This window comes from Pelodiscus sinensis, chromosome 9 (genome assembly GCF_052426305.1).
Source record: "Pelodiscus sinensis isolate ZL-2025 chromosome 9, ASM5242630v1, whole genome shotgun sequence".
Classification (NCBI taxonomy): Eukaryota; Metazoa; Chordata; order Testudines; family Trionychidae; genus Pelodiscus; species Pelodiscus sinensis.
Genome location: NC_143060.1, coordinates 37,717,360 through 37,736,581, shown reverse-complemented (window position 1 = coordinate 37,736,581; position 19,222 = coordinate 37,717,360). Strand labels below are relative to the sequence as shown.

Below are 19,222 nucleotides of genomic sequence, written 5' to 3'. Positions count from 1 at the left end.
ACGAGGTCATCAGCAAAATCAAGGTCCTCTAATGTGGAGAAGACGGTCCATCTGATGCCTCTTGGCTCATCTTCTGTTGTATGCCACATAACCCAGTCTATGACTAAGTTAAAGAGCATCTGAGACATGACGCATCCCTGCCTTACTCCAGTCTTAACTTTGAAGCCTAGATCATTGTTCCCCAGGCTCCATGTGAAATTGTTATAAAAGCTCTTACTGAGCTGTACTACTTGTTGTGGTATTCCATATGCTCAGAATACGCCAATGACTATCCCTATGAATGCTATCAAGGGCTTTTTCGAAATCAATAAAATCGATGTACAACTACCTCTGCCATTTAATACACTGCTCAATGATGCTACGCAGTACAAAAAATTGATCTATACATCCCCTTCCTTTACGAAAGCCAGCTACAGACAAGCTTTGGTAGTTAGAAACTCATTTCCGTGGAAGCTCTCCACAAGGAAAATTTGAGGGAACCACTTTGAATTAACCAGATTTGAAAAACTGATCAGGGAAATTTTAAATTTCTCAGCAGTATACACTGCAAATTTCTTTATTACATTACTCACTTCCAACTGTATTTCCCTCTCAGTGACTTTTCGGCATGTCTCATGAAGACATTTTACAGGAAAAATAAACAAACTAAAAATAGTCTCAAATACACTGATTGAAAAGAGCCTCAAGAAATGGGTTGGTTTAGAATATAACCCAGGGTTTTATTTCACATAGCTATAAATCTACTTACCTTAGTATTTCTAGAACACCCACCGCCATATTTGGACACTGATAACACAGTTGTATGAGAAAATTATTTTGATATTTCAGAAGAAATGGAGATGAATCAGAGCTATACAAGTTGTTTCAGACTATGGAAATAATTAGTACAACAAATGTGAAAAACTGTAAAGCTGCTGAGAAGCAACAGTGACATTGTCAAGAAAGATGTACATTACATTGAACTATGAAAGACATTGTCTATATTACTTACAGACGATGATACACACTATTAGAATTTAAGATATACATTTATCCAGTTTATATCTCTTATCTTCAATCAGATCTTCAGTGTACTGGACCCACAATACCTACCACTGAAATTGGGTGTGTAAGGAATATGGGATCTGGCACACACAACATTTTTTGTTGCTCATCTATTAGTTTAATCTGAATAAGGACCATCTCAAATTTTTGGTACTGCACCTTTCCAGTTCTTCTCTGGAAAAAAAGACTGGTGAAGATTTAGTCACTTACTGATCCTTTGTACAGATTTAAGTGTAATTCCTTTATTAAATAAATGAATCAAAATAGCATATTATGGAAAAAGGCATTTTGAGAAGGTACTTTTACAGCTAGATTTGGAAAACATATGCCAATCATCCAGCAAATGAATAAATAGTAACAGTGGTTTATAAAATGTGCAGACCCATGAAAACAATAGTAAAGCTATTTTGGTTATGGCACCATCTATAGCTTATGAATAATATTACACAACTGAACAATATACTTAGTATATGCAATATAGTAGTAGCTCCTGTCAGCCCCAGGATATTAGAAAGACAAGATGGGTGAGGTAATCTTTTATTGGACCAACATCCTTTGGCAAGAGCTACACACTAGGAATACAAAAAACCCCCAAAAAACCCTGGAAAAGTTATATGAAGATGAAAGGAAGAGACACAAAAACATGCAAAAAAAAATCAGATGTTTATTATAAAAAGAAAGACAACATTTGGTAGAGAAAAAAATCAGTGAGATCAAGAAAGAAGCGCAAACTCAAGATACTTTCATAGAAGAGTATGATACCAGATGTTACTAGAATAGTAAAAAGTCATCAGGAGACAGTGTGTGGGGATAGAGGAAAATAAAAGAAGGAAATGAAGCAATAATTCATACATTACTAGAAATTAGTAGGCGGCAGAAGGAGAAATTAAATGAGGAATAGAAATTAATAGTGGACAATTTGAAAAATTCACCATCTAATTTTACCACCCTTCTTTTTGCATTCTTAACCTGCACTAAGATTATCTGCCAACATCTTTCAGCAAAAGAATACATTTCCAAACATGCAGGAATTTTTAGACATGAAATTAGACTTTTTCTTGACCAGGGTTTTGCTTTAATTACAGTCTCCGAAGAAACTGTACCAGCACAACCCCTTTGCACTTGCGGCTTTACCTTCAGGCTTTCAAAGCCAAATAAACCCCGTGGATCCAATTACTGGTTTTGTCTGGCTACTCTGCACCAAGCTACACCTACGGTTGGCAGCAGGTAAAACCCCAGTTTAGATAAGGCCTCAGAGTAGTTAGGCATGGGCTCCAAGCCCAGTGAGAGGAGCACTGTGCGCTCTCCCTACTTGGAGCCCCCCATCAGGGAAGAAGAGCTAGAAACCTTCAGTAACCTGCCTAAAGACATTTACCCCCTATCAATTGCTTGTGTCTTCTTCCACACAAGGTGTGGGGTGGAACCCACCTGTTGCTCTCCCCAAATCAGCCTGCTATTTCCATGCCCCCACACAAAAGAGGCCTCAACTGATCTGCCCTTCCTCTCTACAAACCGCCCAACTGAATTAATCTGCTGCATAACTCCGCCGCGCACACAGAGTCTGCCTCATTAGTGAATTGGCTGCCCCCTCACCCGCTCCAGCAGTGGGTTGGCAAACACACCTCTTCACATGCTGCTGCTCCGCCTGGTACTAGCTGTGGCGGGGACGGGTAACGAGAGTCACCAACGCGCGGGTTTTTTTCTCCCCCACGCTAGCACACAACAACATCGGGGGCTGGGCAATCTCCCTAGCACGAGCCAGGAGCATTCCAGTGCCTTTCCCAGGAGGGAACGCTGCCTAGTGCCTGCTGCTCCTCTAGCTGCTATGAGAAGCTGTCTGTTCTCCCCCCCCCCCCCCCCTTCCGAGAGGTCTCTCCGGGGCTGCCTTTCCACGGCTGGTGGGAAAAGTTAGCTAATCAGAGGATTTTACTGCGTAAGCCCTTATTTTTCCCTTCTTCCCTAAAGCTACAGAAGGTCTAAGGGACAAATCTAGAGTGGTGAACTTTCAAAGGGAGGAAAACTCTTTGAGAGACCACACAAGGGACCTGCACAAATAGCTGTGTATTACTGTGCAGTTTAATGTAAGATTGAATAAAATCACACTGGAAGGCTTGGCGATGCCTTAAAGTGGTTATTTAAGAGTGACCTTGCAGACAAAGAAGTCCCCTCACCCCTTATTTTTTCTTGGTTTCTCTATGCTGTTTAAACAAGGTCTGAAAAAGGTTGTTTTTAAACAAAGCCTTTTCCCCTTCTGCTTGTTTTTCATTCTGGAAATTGAAGTCTAGCCTCTGCACACTCCTCCCTCCAGAAGTTTCTATGGATCACTGGAAGAATACAAACACTTGTCAGCAAAGTCTGATTACTACAGAGGGGAAGTGATGTATAGAACTTAAAACTCTGATTTATTTATTGATTGACAGCACTTTCTGAGGACATACTCCTAATTATGTCACTGCCAAAATTTTAATTTACCTTCAGTGGGAACTGTAGCAAGGTCTTATGCCTTCAGCAGGCACAAAATCTAGGCTTTAAAAAAAACTAGACAAACCTTTGTGCTCTGCTAAAATGATAACTTCTGAAAATTTTATAAGTTGAAAGCAAGAGCAGCTGGTCTAGTATGCCAATGTCTTATAAGTTGTAGCTTCCTGCTTCATTTCTGAATGCCACACTAGGAACACTAAAGATGCAGCATGCTCAGACCTGAGGTATAAGGGAGGAGAGTGAGTCTCTCTTGCTTTTCCTATCTGGGGTAGCTCTAGCAAAACAGGCATTCAAAGGGAATTAAATTCATCCCTCTGTAGCGGGCCAAATGAGAATGGTCCTAGAAGCATGATTTAAGTGATGCATAGCTGTTATTTACTCCTAGGAGAGGGTCAGTATTTAACACAGGAATCACTGAACTTATCTATCCTCTCCTTCCATTTTCAGGGCTTGGGGCAATTATTCCCTCTTTCTGGACATAATCACTGTGTAGAGGTGAAAATGCCCTATGGCTCTGAGTGGAAGTAGTGGCCTAAAGCAGTTTTTCTCAACTTTTTTTTTTTAAATCAAGTAGCCCTTTAAATATAAATATATATAAAGTACCCCCCTAGTACCTACAGTTTTCAGACCCACCACATGTTTTCTACCATTGCAACACATTTGTTTAAACAACTTAACTGTAGCCAGGCAGGCAATGAAATTTTTGGGTGTAAAAAGGACAAAAATAATAAATTGCTGTAAAACTTAAAACAAAAATTCAGTTTTCTCCAAATTTCAGTTGTGTTGATGTACCCCGCCCTTCCCCCCCAGACTTCCTCAAGTACCCCTAACGGTACTCATATCACTGGTTGAGAAACACTGGTCTAAAGCATTATTGCCACTGAAGTGGAAAGGACAATGAAGGGGTAGCTTATGCTGGGCACAAGAGTTCCTCCTGAAGGGAATTACAGAAATAGGAAGACACAATGAGTGTCATCATTCTCTCACCACTCTACTTCACATTACAGGCAGTCCCCGGGTTACATACAAGATAGGGACTGTAGGTTTGTTCTTAAGTTGAATCTGTATGTAAGTCGGAACTGGCATCAGCCGCTGCTGAAACTGATCAGTTTCAACCACGGCTGAATCTGGATGCCAGTTCTGACTTACATACAGATTCAACTTAAGAAACCCACGCATCCCCAAGTCAGCTGCTGCTGAAACTGATCAGCAACTCTGCCTGGGCTTCCTGTAGTCAGCCGCTGGTCAGTTTCAGCAGCGGCTGACTTGGGGACGCCTGGGACAGAGCAGCTGGGGTGCTGCTGGGTTGCTCCAGTAGCGCAGCTCCTCGGCGCTATTGGAGCAACCCAGCAGCACCCCAGCTGCTCTGCCCCAGGCGTCCTGATTCAGCCACTGCTGAAACTGACCAGCAGCGGCTGAATCAGAACGCCTGGGGCAGAGCAGCTGGTGCTGCCGGGTTGGTCCGAGCGGCGCTGCGGGACCAACCCAGCAGCCCCCAGCTGCTCTACCCCAGGGGTAGGAGAGAAAAGACTGGTCTGCTGGGGGGGGGGGGGGGGACTAGCTGCCCCCCCACCCCCCCCAACAGACCAGGGAGACTGGGGTGGCAGGACCGCCCAAGTCCTCCACGGCTTTGCTCCGTCTCCCTGGTCTGCTGACCTGGGAGATGCGGAGCAAAGCCACAGAGCACGCGGGCAGCGGGACAGTCCAGGCGCGCTGCGTCTGTCCCGCTGCAGGCGTGCTCCAAGACTTTGCTCCCCGTCTCCCTGCAGACCAGGGAGACGGAGAGCAAAGCCAAGGAGCGCGCCCGGGCTGTCCCGCTGTGGGCGTGCTCTGTGGCTTTGCTCCTGTCCCCCTGGTCTGTTGGGGGGGGGGTGCAGCTAGTCCCCCAGGCGGCGGCTTTGCTCGGGTGTCCCTGGTCTGCTGGGGGGGGGGTCCAGCGGCTTTGCTGGACCTCCCAGCAGACCAGGGAGACCGCGAGAAGCTTTTCTCGCCCCGGAGGACACGGGTGGCGACCCGCCGCCCGTGAGCTCCGGGGCGAGAAAAGCCCCGTTCGTAAGTGCGGATCCGACGTAAGTCGGGGACTGCCTGTACATAGCAATGAGTGTAGGGGAGTGGACTTGATGACCTCTCAAGGTTCCTTCCCATTCTAGTATTCTATGATTTGTATTTAAATAGTGTAATACTACCTTACTACCTTAAAGTAATAACTATGGGAATTTGACATTTTCCTTTAAAAACCTATACACGGAACACTTTTCCTACGTTTCCCTACTATTTCAGTAGTATTTGAAGACCTGGCAGTATTGCATTAAGCAACAGAATTTGCTCTCCTCTCCCTTGAGGAAAAATTGTGTATGGCTGGTTTGTTTTTGGAAGGAGGGGGGGGGGGGGGGCTCCTTTGGCACCGAAAGGCAGAAGAGGGTGAAGATTTCCTTAGTTCCTATTGGAGTTCAATAGAGTCTGAGAGTAGCTGTTGAATAGGTGCTAACTTGCACAGTCAAGCTATAAATCTTATCATAGAAAGTTCCGCGGTGCCTTGAAGAGCAGGGTTGTAGTCTATGCTCTGAACCTTGGAGCTTGCAGCAGTCTTTTAGATACTTAGCCCAGGCTGCTGGAGTATGACGGGAGAAGATAAACTGATTCTTGAAAATCAACTTAATATTGTGAAACTAGATCTCATTGTGCACGAGGTCAAATGGAGCAAGACTAAGAGAAAATTACTTCAATGGGTTAAATCAGACAATTCTACAAAAGCAAAAAGTAGTATTTGGTATCAAAATCCATATTGTGTATAAAATATATTACTTACATTAAAAAAATTAAAGCTGCCACCATAACCACATCTCCTCTGGAGAAATTCCTAGCAGGAACCAATGTGAATTTCCTTTACATAGACATAGCCTATTAACTTTATATTACTGAGGGGATAGATTTGCTCACAAGATTATGAGGAAGAAATTACATTGCTCACTGTGTCGCCCGAGGCATGTAGATTAAGCTACCAGGCACAGGAAAATGAAACGGCGATTTAAATAATCGCCGCTTCATTTAAATTTACATGGCTGCCACGCTGAGCCGATCAGCTGTTTGTCGGTTCAGCGCGGTAGTGTGGACACACGGGTGTCGACATCAAAGGCATTTGTCGACCACCCAGGTATGCCTCCTGGGATGAGGTATACCTGTGTGGTCGACAAATGCCTTTGATGTCGACAGCCGCGCGTCCAGACTACAGCTGTTTGTCGGCTCAGCGCAGCAGCCATGTAAATTTAAATGAAGCGGCGATTATTTAAATCGACGCTTCATTTTCCTATGCCTGGTAGCCTAATCTACATGCCTCTGGCGACAGAGGCATGTAGTCTAGACGTACCCTTAGCCATGTCTGGGTCAAAATTTGAACAAATGACTATCTGACGGTCGGGTAAACGCATACCTGAAGTGAGTTGGTTGTTTCCGGCTCACTCTATGCTAGGAAAATGATCAAGTGCGGACAATGTTTTTCAGCCATTTGTTCCTTGGCCCTCAATCAGATGACGTTGAAAATGGTTACTGCTAGCTTAAGAAGGGAAAATTCCATTTATCACTGCCAATAGACAAAGCATACTTCAGGCCATATTCAACAAGGTCTCAACTGTAATTTATGTAATGGTGATTAACTTGTAATGTAGATGGTGCCAAGATCATATTAAACTACCTTCAACATGAGCTGGAATCCCTGGTAAAAATGTTAGGTGCCAAAGAATGACAGCTACCTGAATCCTAACGGCAATCATTTCAAAACACAAGTCAGGCACAAGTGAAAAGTAGTTTGGGAAAGTTGCACTGGTGCTGTCTGTCCATACTTTTTCAACAAAAATGCTCAATTTCCAATGTTGCCATTCTGGCAGTTTTCATAAATATTAGCATTGGCTTTAAAAAAAAAATCAAGTCCTATTATCCAGGCAGCACAATTCACATGGCTATCTGCTACAGGGACTTAGCACTGGGTGACACAGCCTATCTTGGGTAGCTATTTACAAACAGATCACAAGGTCTATACTGAAGCTATTCAATGGTCCATGAGTAGAGCTTCTAGGTGCTACTGCAACAACAACAAACAATAAATCACCTTTTATTGTCTTCGATTCTGATCCTGCAGTGAGATTAATTCACATGGACTTCTGTGACTATGCAAAGCTTCGTTAATTTAAAGAGGACAATGCAGGGGTCAGTTTGCAACTTCAAGATATTAGTTATGGTTAACTGGTGATCTCTAAGGGTTGTCTCTAGGAATCAAGTTTTCAGCTGCTTTGCATTGCAGTTCTGTAATATCACGTCAAATATGAGAACTCAATCCTGCAATCTGAAATAAAATGTACAATCTCACTTCTCTGATCGCTGCAGCAGAGTCCAATTCCAGTGTTACCCTCAGTACTGTATATTTTCACTAAGACAATAAAAAACAACACCATTATAGGGGAATGCAGCAACACCACAAAAATATTAGTCTTTTATTTGAGCAGTGTTTATCATATATTGGCTGTAATAGATTTTGTATCTAGCGGTAACATTATTTACTCAACAACTGAAATTTATAAACAAACTAGAAGATTTACCCCACATTGTTTGGGTCCTTAATTCAGTTTTTCTTTTGTGGGAAATTAAATGAAGCTTGTACATTTTTCATTTTAATCATTGCTGTGGGATGGGCCTGGGGAGAAGGGATTCAGTATGCAGGCTGCCCTGGGGAGAGAGGACTACCCCAGCAGCTTGGGGCCAGGTAAAAAGCACCTCTTCATGGCCACTGCAGCTCCAGTTGATGCAACTCCAGGACAATGCATATCCTCCAGCTGGGGCAGGCCCAGTTTCATCTGCCCCTATGCCCCTCTGGCAAAGTGAGGAATGCAGCAAACTATGCACTTCACCTCACTCCCTGATGAAGTAGAACAGCCAGCAAAGTTCCCCTATGAATCTGGACAGGGAGCTTCAGCTCTCCCTAAGGGGTGCTGAGGGGACAGGGGGGAGGCTTGGGGTTGGGGCAGTTACACCATTAACAAATGTAAAAAGCCTAATGCAACTTTCTCTTCCAATTTATTATTCCAGAGGCACTTAAATGTTTTACATTTATATAGCGCCTTTCTTTTCACAGCACTTTACAAACTATAGTATGTGCACAAACATGAATATCTCCCCAAATCACTGAAATGCAATCATCTCCAACTATCACTAATGCTATTTTGAAATGTTCACTCACTTGAGACTCCATACTTGAGGATATGAAGATGCTTTATCAATATATTCATTATAATGTATTTTCAAAATTTTAGCCTGAGCAATTAAAAAACTACAACCAAAATATGCCACAGCTCCATTTAATAATTGAACAAAGATTCAATCATTTAAACCAGATTTAAAATCTCTTCATTGATTGACAATAAAAGTTTATATTTTAAAGTACTTTTATTTAATCCATTAAAGAACAGTAGTCAAAAGTCATCTTCCAAATTGTTTTTAGTATATGTTCTTAATTGCTCACTGGGTTATCCAGTGATTCTTTATTTTATCCACAATGTAATTTAGAACTTATACGAGATGACCTTTGATGCTCAACCTGACTTCCATACAATACAGGAACAGGCCCATTTCTCCTGGTTTATAATGCCAGATCTGGTTTAGTATTTAAAGGTATAATTGAAAAAGTTTGTGCTCAGTGCTGTTACTAATCAATTTTCAATTGTCGGCCTCTTTGAACTTGCTGTAGAGGATGACATACAAATGCACTCTAAGTATATTCTGCTTGTTACTGTCAAAAATTCATGACATTTTAAAAATATCCCAAATCCATTACTTTACATTACTGCAAATTTTTCTCTAGCCAAAAAAATAGAAACAGATATTGGTATGTAGAGAAATAGTCTTTGTTTTGTTTCTCTAAAAAAAGCTACTAAATCATTTATTTTTTAAAAAGTTGCAACTGGATAACACTTTCATAAAACAGCTATTATGGCAAGATCTGAAAATATAGGCCTATAACGAAAACACTACAATCTCACCTATAGCAGCATCACTTGCATCATTATAAATTAGTCTGATAATAGTGTTTTAAGAATTTGAACTAAAAGCTGGTTTAAAAAAAGCTAACAGCCATCTTGCAGAATGAACATTTATTTTGGTGTCAGGTGATCAATGGATGAAGCTAAGCTTCAAACAAATGCCTTTTGGAGTTTTGCTCATGCTGTTGAATATGTCTCCTATGCCAGTGGGTAACTGTGTACTAAGACATGAATTCACTGGTATTTCTTCTGTTACATGAGAGTGAGAGAGAGAGTGAGAGTGTGAGAGTGAGAGTGTGTGTGTGTCTGTGTGGAGAGAGAGAGAAAGAATGAATATGGGCAAGAGACGCAATAACCTGAAGTTTTAAAGATAAAAGGGAAAAAAAGTAACCATCTTAATATAAAAGATGGTGTTCAGTATTCACAGAGCTGAATTAGTCACTCAGAGGAAGATATACACCCAAGTGTATATTGTTTACACAAAAATAAAATGTTGTTTACACAAAAATAAAATTTACAGAGATCACATTTATTGTGTATTTAGTGCATGTCTTCATGTAGTGCATTCCTATGTTACATCACGTGTGCAACACTACAGAGCCACCAGAATGTATGGCAGGGATTTTTTCCCCACAGTGTGGACAACACAGGTCTCATGGACCACAAGTCTCCAATTCCTGATCACACAAACCATCTTTTTGCATTTGTGATCTCTTTAAAATCATGTGGCAACTACACTGACTGTTTACATGGAAAAGTAATATTAGGAAAAGCATCTAATGTATTTGTAGCTGTCCTTTAATGAGGTTTGACAGTTGGAATACAAAAATTAAAAAAAAAAAAAATCAGCAATCCACAGACTAGTGATCCATGTACCTCTGTTTGAGGACCGTTAATGATGATTTACTAATCTACATTAAAATTGCCTAAAAAAGCGCTCGGGAAGTGAAGTCAACTTTTAATTAATTTTGAGATGTGGCATCCCCGACATCACATAAAACGGTGGAAAGCAAAACAGAGGCTACCATCATCACACCTTCTTAAAACCAAAACTTATACAGCAGCTGAACGGCATACAGCCTATGTTAACAAGAGGGACAAAGAGACTCGGATGGTCGATCATCACCACATCCCAGTAATGGGAGCAAAGAGGACAGTTTAAAGTCTGCTTCTGAGCAACAGAAAGTTTTCAAGGAGGGATACCAAGCATTTTAGGAGGATACACTTTGCACACAATGCTGGAGCCCATTAATGTTGGTGGCAAAACTTCTTTGACTTCAACAGGCAGATTGGTCTTTTAATCATTTTCCCTCTTCCACCATTGCTGTGGGAACTAAAATCATACTCCGATTTCCTAGAGCTGTCATGGGAGCCTACACAACCCCAAATGAAAAATATTCAAGCACCCTGACCCCTGAAATACCTTTTTTACTACTATCATTTTTGTTGAGTTCCCTTCCATCTCAATTTCTTCCCAACTCTCTCCACTTGCCTCCTCTTCCTTCCTCAGAAAAGGAAAAGAACACAGTGCAGCATTGCTTTTGTTGAAAGGGTGAAGAATGGGAGAGAGACACACAGAGGAGATCTGAGGACAGACAGGCTGAAAGGGCCAAGGGATCCAACAGGAGATGAGGCCTAATCTCTTCAATAGCAGATGGAATTAGGCCCCTGCCAACTTGGATTCAGCCCACCTTGCACCAGAAATGCTGCACATACAAACACCCATCACAAAGCTTGGCCTCTACCCAGGTCTGGCACTGTACAGGATAGCAGGATGTAGCTATTAAAATAGGAGGGCATCGTGCACCATATGGGATAGTTCAGAAGTATGCATAGAGAAGACAGTGAAAATCCACAGTTGTTGCCAGAAACAGGAGGGGTAGCAACCCTAATTTTTGACAGAGTTCTTCACTGAAGGAAAGGAAGGCCCATAAAAGTCAAATCAGCTGACTTCAAATGGTTTACATCCCAGGATGAATCAGGTTACATTGATTTAAGCCCAATTTAATTTAGGCAGGTTGTTAACCACAAGAATAAGGACATTCTTAGTACATATTAATAATTAAACCAACATATACACAATTAGCAATATCCTACATAATAATAAATGCTTAACAGCTTGCTTTGGGTTATCCTCTAACTAGTTAATTTGTTTAAAAACAAGCCAAGTAGTTTTAGTTACTATGTATTTTTCCTTTCTACATGTTCTCTGTAATTATCAGTCTCTGTTGTTGTTGCAGCTTTATAGATTTTAAGATCCAAATTCAACTGTGTCTTCAGTTATCTTCTTGAACTCATAGTTTCCTCTACCATCCATGTGCAGGTAAAACTGTGGAATGAATCAGCAACCAAGAGACAAAAATATATTGTGGTATTAGCTTTGTCATCATAACAAAACAGTATAAGGACATTTATTAAAGAACAAAAATTAAACCCCCTATTTCAACTGATCAGAATAGGATCTCTTATCACAAAGCTTAGTCAATTCAACTGCCTCTGAGGAATGACATGATTTTTTGCATATGTCCTGTCTCCATCATCTGCTAGTTGGTCATACTGCTCATCACTGGGAATTGGTTAGTTGTGACAAATGCCTAATTTGCATACTTAATTATAATTTGTAGAAACCTTGTACATATAGTGAGTCACTTAATCCAAATAGCAGATTTGAAGAAATTAGTGCATAAATAAGGTATGAAATTGTGGATATTTTTGCATACACAATAGGGATGTAAAAGGTTAACTGGTTACCCAGTAAGCATATTGGCCTGCTCAGAAGGTAACCAGTTAACCAACCCTGCCAGCTGGATCCCACTAGGGATATTAAATATCAGTTAATTAAAATGTTGATTAACCTCATGAATTCTTATCAGTTAATCAACCATTTTAAAGTCCCTGTGGTGGAGCCAGCAGCCAGTGCAATCCAAACCCCACTCCCGAGGAGCCCCTTGCCACTGTTACCAGAGGCAGCAGTACAGGGTGCCAAGCAGGAACAGGTCCAGGAGAGAGAGTTTAAAAACCCAGCTCCCGTAGCAGACTGGCTGCCTATCACCCCGCACTGCTGCCTCTGATACAGAGGCAGCAGCCTGTCCAGGGTAGGGGTGTGACCTCTTAGACCCAATGTGAGCTGGAACTGTGACCGGCAGCCTGCCTGCCCCCTAATACACTTTAAACACAGAGTTGCAGCAGGGGTAGGTCCCAGTCCCAACACAAGCCAGGACTGAGCTGTGCTGCTGGCCAGCCTGCTAAAAAAGTTACTGGCGAGAGGTGGGGGGTTGAAATGCGTGCAGTCTATAGCATTAACCTATACACTTTTGCTTATTGGTTAATCAGTTTATTGACTATACTATTACATACCTACATCCCACCCACAGCAGTCCCAGACAGCTGCAGTCCCCCCTGCCCCTCAACGTCAGAGAGCCTGGGACTTGAGCCATTGCCCACTACTGCAGCGGGGCTAGGGTCTGAGCAGCCCATCACCCCCGGGCCAGTCTTTTGTGGGTGGTTTTTACATCTCTAAAACAGAAACTAGACATAAGCTATTTGAAAATTAAGCTTGTTAAATGAATATTGATTTAAGATATGTCTGGTGCTGGGGGATGAAAATTAGCAAAAACATATCCCCACAGAGCTTCAAATGTTACCTATATTCTAAGGTATCATCCACAAAAGGCTTCTTGCGCAAAAACCCTGCAGTGTAGAAGAGATCTTCAGCAAAAACTTCTTGTGCAAAAGCGTATCCAGACTTCAAAGCGCATTGCAAAAGCAATGTGCTTTTGCGCAAGAGAGCATCCACACTGCATGGACACTCTTGCACAAGAAATGGCCATCAGAGCACCTGTGCTTTTTCTGATACAAGTTTCTTGCACAAAAACCCATCCAGAGCATCCACACCTGCCTTTTTGCATAAGAGCTGTAGTGCAAAAAGGAGTTATTCCTCGTGGGGAAAGAAATCTCTACCAGCAAAAGCCCTCTATTCTGCCAATTTACTTGCACAAAAATGTGCTTGAAGTGGAGACGCTGTGCCATTTTTGCACAAAAACCTCGTAGTGTAGTTCTAGCCTAAGATTAAATTTATCTGTTAAATTATTATTTATTACAATCCTCACCCACTTCAGCAATATGATAACAGATGAAATAACGAGAAAGAACTTTGTGTAAAATTTTCTCCACCTTTAAAATGTTTGACATGCCTTTTCCCAAATATCTGCATGAACCTATTTTATACTCCCCACCTATGGGGTAATCATATCTTATTGTAATTGGAAGTGAAAACATTTGCCATAACCATTTTAGAGGACTATAAGCCATACATACTTCAGCTGCTCTCTTCATTGTCCCTCATTGCATACTAACAAAATTTACATTCTCAACAATATCAAAATGTACTTCGTTATAGAGCATAAAGGGCTAGCCCCTCATTAAAAATACATCTTGCATTGGGCAAAGGCCCTTTTTAAACATGTGCATTGGCACCTTAATCAGAAAAGTTATACACATTTGTTTAGCTACAGGACCTTTTAAAATCTGTATCCACTGAAAGAAACACTAATCTGTGAATACTGCATATGAATACTACCGAATACATTTAGGACAATCAATTTCTTTGATTTTCATAACAGCTTTTTGTGACTCCTTCAAATACTACTGCTGGACTATGAAAATATTTATGATACACTCTTTTCAAAAAAAAAAGTGTCTGGTTGGAAATCAAGACGTTTGAATATAACTGAACTCAAAGTCCCTTTAATACCCACAAAAAGGCTAAATGCATAATCAACAACAATAAAAATGACATACATCGTGGTGTTTCCAGAGAGACTTCCTGTGGGATACAGTGAAGAGAGTGATACCAACCTGCAATAAGAAAAGAATAAAAACATTAAGACAAACTCAACTAATTCCCTTAATCTCTCATTCTTAATATTTTAAAAAGTGAAACTAAAAGCTTATATCAATCAACACAAATACTTTAATGTCTTAACTCATTTATACTATGCGTATATAGCCTCAGTATTGCACATATTAGAGGAAACACAAAATAGGTTTAGTCAGAGAAGTAGCTGTGTTAGTCTGATCTTGGTAAAACAAAAAAGCAGTCATGTAGCACTTTAAAGACTAACAAAATAGTTTATTAGGTGATGAGCTTTCATGGGGCAGACCCACTTCTTCAGATCATATTCTGAAAGTGAGTAGGCATGACCATTTTAAAACAGAGGGATACAATGAAAGCAGGTAAAAAAATTACAAACTGACAAATCAGCTACACAGAACAGAAGGTGGAGGTGAACTTTTATTTATGCTAAAATTCCATGTTGTGAATGGGCCTTAATCGAGATGATAATTATCTTACACATTATCAAAAGGTGGGGAGGCTGTCTTTGTATTCATGATGACCCCAGATTAGCCACTTATTTGACTCTTACAGTAAGGAATTTCCTCTTTTCTTGTCATTTCTCCCCCTCACCACCATACTTGTGGCAGCTTCAGGCGTGCACGCGCCCTCCTCCCAACCTGTCCAGCTAGCCAGCTTAAGCTGGCTCTGTCAGAGGGCAGCTAGCCCACTTATCTGCCTGCCGCACAGGATGGCTCTGCAGCTCAGGGGTAGGGAGAGAGAAAGGGTTACTAGGCGTTCCCAAGGAGGCAAGGGTTGGTTGCCACAGTTTTTTCCAGATAGGAGACAGAGGCAGAACAGTAAGTTCGAGCATCCAGCACATTCAATTAACTGGCAATCCCCATTTTCAATGAATGCTAGATAACAAAACTTTTACTTTTTTATTGTTCTGAAAGAGACAGCTGTCAAGGGGGTTGATTTTCCAGAGGATGCATTATCATCCACTTTGCAACAGTAAGCCCTCAAAATACCAAGCAGTATAATCTGGCACCCAAATGTTAACAACATAATTTAAAAATAAATATTTAGGTTGCTTTAAAAAATAACAATGCCATAAGATGTTTCCTTATTAGCATGTATTATTTATGATAGAAGTACTTAAACAGTGAAATACCTGCTGCTCTTTCACAGAGAGCCCGTCCAGTGTCAAAATTAACTACTACAAAAGGCTCTTCAGGCCTACTCCTACTCCCAACAAAGGCATTTGTATAAAGGTTTCAGTACCTGCAGGAGCTTCTGCTTCCTTTCTAAGGATACCACTGTTCTATTGTTAAATTTAAAGTGAGTTTCCTATTATAAGCTCTATTTTCAAGCTCTTCCTCTCTTTCCCCAGAAATAAATCAACCCCGTTGATATTTCTCACACCACATCTCACATGAGGGTAAGTTGTTAGCTTTATTTATTTATGGAGAATTCTGGGGACAGGGTAGGTAATAGAAAATAAATTAAAACTTCATGTTTTTTAAAACACTTTTTTCATATGTTTGAAAGTTCACCTAGCACCTCTGACTCCTATCTCCAAAACAGGCCCACTTAAAAGTCCCTTTTTTGGGGGGGAAACGCGAGTTTTGCTGAGAATGCTTTTTTCCATAGGGAAAGTGTAGGATTATTTTTCAGTGTTAGCTAGATTCCATTTTAGTAAAGTTTTGGAAATATATGTTATAATATCTAATATTGTTTCTGCACTTAGTTATCAAATTGATATTTTTCAAATTAAAAATTACATTCACAAAGTGTATTTCAACACTATCTAGAAAAAGCAGAAGCAAAACAAACTTACTTTTCGACAATGACTGTAAATGTAGCCTTCTACATCAACACTAACAGCACTTGTACATTCATCCAGAATTGCAAACTGAGGTTTATGATAAAATAACCTTGCCATCTGGAGGCAAAACAATACACCATTTGTGAATAGAAAGCACAAGCACAAAGCAAGTTTCTTCATCTTTATAACAGTGTAGCATATCATCTATATGAGCATTTAAGAGATGGAATTACTGCAATTACTGGAAATATAGAACTTTTTAACAAATGGTTGGAAATATTTATACAGTTGCTCAAATACTTCGGTTTTGGTGCACCATTGCCTCTCTCTCCAAAAAGGCACACATGGAAAATATGGTATTTCAGTTTACAACTAAAAATGGAGATAAAATATTTGAAATGTAAAGACATTTTAGGATGATTCCATTCCATCACTCTTAGTTGTTCAGATACAGTAATATGTACATTACCATGCAATATTCAGAGATCTGAGTAATACTGAAGCACAGTGGATTACAGCTAGTGTGCAATGAAAGTTTCCTTTGCAGTCTTGTCAGTTTGTGTTCTAGCAGAGAATTAGGCAGATCACAGTCAATATGAATACTTAAAAACAGTAATAGTTTGTTATACAATAAATCTTAAGTGTATGAGTAACATATGGACTGCTTTCCACATGTATGTGGTTACTTATTAATCCAGAAATGTTGAGTATGTGCTGCCATATCATCATCATTCTGGTTTGATTTTTGCTAGAGGAAAAAGGATGAATGCCAAAATATTTACAAATATAATGGTAAATGCTGTTAGGAGAAAGTGTTCTCAACTATCAGAATTAAAACTGTAGCCTTGAACGTTTTAACCAGAAATTGACTTAAAATTAAAAGGAAAAAGAATTTAGCCATAATTTACTGAACATCACTGAAATCTGAACACTGTATAGTATTCTTTGTACACTTTCCAAGGGTAAGAAATCAATATTTTACAACATCTGCTTATATAACAAAAGAGAATGTGTAGAACTGATAAGAAAGCATTCAGAAATCTGTATTACAAACAATACCTACCTGTTGTAATTTAAGTTATTTTCATAAGCACTAAAATTTTAAAAACCTTATATTACTTCTTTAAAGAACAAACAATAGAAAAAAATCACTGATATCACTTAAGTTTTAGATTACTTATTCTAATCTATTGTATTTTTTTTTAAGTACATATAAGATTGAGACGCACTGCCATTCTCTGTTTCTCTCCTCCGCTCAGCACATCCATCCAGTCCTGAACACTATCCCAGCCTCCTTCACGTTCCAGGATTTGACCCAACTGGACATTATCCAGATACTCCTTCAGCACCTTTAAACAACAAAAAAAATACTTACAGATACACCTAAACATACTTTATGTTGCAAGAAGTCAGATTAGTATAGTAGGCTATAATACTACAAAATACTAAAATCCTTTTATCTCACAAGATATCAGTACCAAAGTAACATTTCAAAATGTAAACAAATGTAATGTTCTTACTTGCTACACCACTGCAGTTAAAAATGAACGATACTTTTGAAAAATTTAAATGAACAGTGAAATTTGACCAGTCCTCAATTTTAAACCTCTGCTTAAACATATAGCCTCTATGCCAAACAATCTCAAACATTCTATAAAAGATCAACAATTTACACTACAGGCTGAACCATCCTGGTCCGGCACCCTTGGGACCTGTACAAGGGAATTTCTGGACCTGGGGAGGTCAGGTGTCCGGGATCTCCTGGGGCTCCCCTCCTGGCTCCTACCCTGCCTGTACGTATCATCTCACACTACAAAGAATTGGGGAAAGTAATGGCTGTAAATAATGGTTATTGCACAGAATGCCTTTTTTACCTGGTCAGATATCCCCTTCTTCCTCTGGTCTTCTACAGTATCTGGATATATTACTTGGTCTCTGAGAGATCCTAGTGTCATATATGGTCTCTGGGATTAAATTGCAAATGATTATTACAGCATTACTGAAAAGTGTAACAGTCATCAAACAAAGTGGAAACAAAAAAATGCACGTATCAATTACTACTATGGTATGTTGCTTTACCTGAGGGACATAGAAAAGCTTTCCTCTTTCAGGCTTGGTTAGACATCCACCAAACAGAGGCCACAACTGCAACAAGAAAACAAAAGTCACAAAGTGGAAATGTCTCAAGAAATTAGAGACAGAGGGAGTATGTTTAAATTTCATTTCAGTATTTCCTTACCTCACCAAGAACACGAAAAAGAGAACTCTTCCCACATCCGTTTGGCCCACAAATCAAAACATTTGCACCAGACCGAACCTAAAATATAAAGCAATTATAAAATACAAATATCAAACAATAGGAAAATTTGCACTGCTGTAGAGATGCCAGTATCCCGATAAGACTAGAAGTCATCCTTTGCACAAACATTAAATTTAGCCTCAACTAATCAGTCTATTTGAAGTTTTCCCTATTTCCATGCTTTTCTAGCAATCTTCTTGTGAAAACTACAATAAAGACGTTGTTAAGCACCTCTACCATTTCCACATTTTCTGTTGTTTTTCTCTCTTCGTTGAGCAAGAGACCTACCCGGTCTTTGGTCGCCTGCCTGCTTCTAATATATTTGCAGAATGTTTATCCTGTATGTATCTAGTTATTTAGAGCTTGTTTTGTGCCTTCATCTTTCTAATTTTGCCTTTACATACTTATGTTATTTGTTTATATTCAGCCTTTGTAATCGGACCTAGTTTCTACTTTGCATAGACTCTTGATTTTTAGATCATTCCAGACCTCCTGGTTAGCCAGGGTGGTCTCTTGTCACACTTCCTATCTTTCTATGCAGTAGAATAGGTTACACTTCTGCCCTTAATATCTTTTTGAAAAATTGCCAACTGTCTTCAATTTTCCTCTTAGACTTGCCTCCCATGGGATCTTACCTACTAATTCCTTGAGTTTGCCAATGTCTGCCTTCTTTAAACCCATTTTCTCTATTTTACTGTTTTCCTCCT

The 19,222-nt window shown here is 40.1% G+C and overlaps 1 protein-coding gene across 2 annotated transcripts in view; it reads right to left on the bottom strand.

The window, feature by feature from the left end:
* Positions 1-10,062: 10,062 nt before the first annotated feature.
* ABCD3 (ATP binding cassette subfamily D member 3) overlaps positions 10,063-19,222 on the bottom strand; it is a 56,915-nt gene continuing 47,755 nt past the window's right edge. For both annotated transcript variants that reach the window (XM_075936566.2, XM_025180218.3), the window contains exons 17-23: positions 18,456-18,533; positions 18,296-18,361; positions 18,091-18,180; positions 17,446-17,565; positions 16,229-16,333; positions 14,355-14,411; positions 10,063-11,883 (exon numbers count right to left, since the gene is read on the bottom strand). In XM_075936566.2, coding sequence (XP_075792681.2) covers positions 11,806-11,883; positions 14,355-14,411; positions 16,229-16,333; positions 17,446-17,565; positions 18,091-18,180; positions 18,296-18,361; positions 18,456-18,533 — 594 coding nt within the window. In that variant the 3' untranslated portion in view covers positions 10,063-11,805. The remainder of the gene's footprint in view (positions 11,884-14,354; positions 14,412-16,228; positions 16,334-17,445; positions 17,566-18,090; positions 18,181-18,295; positions 18,362-18,455; positions 18,534-19,222) is intronic.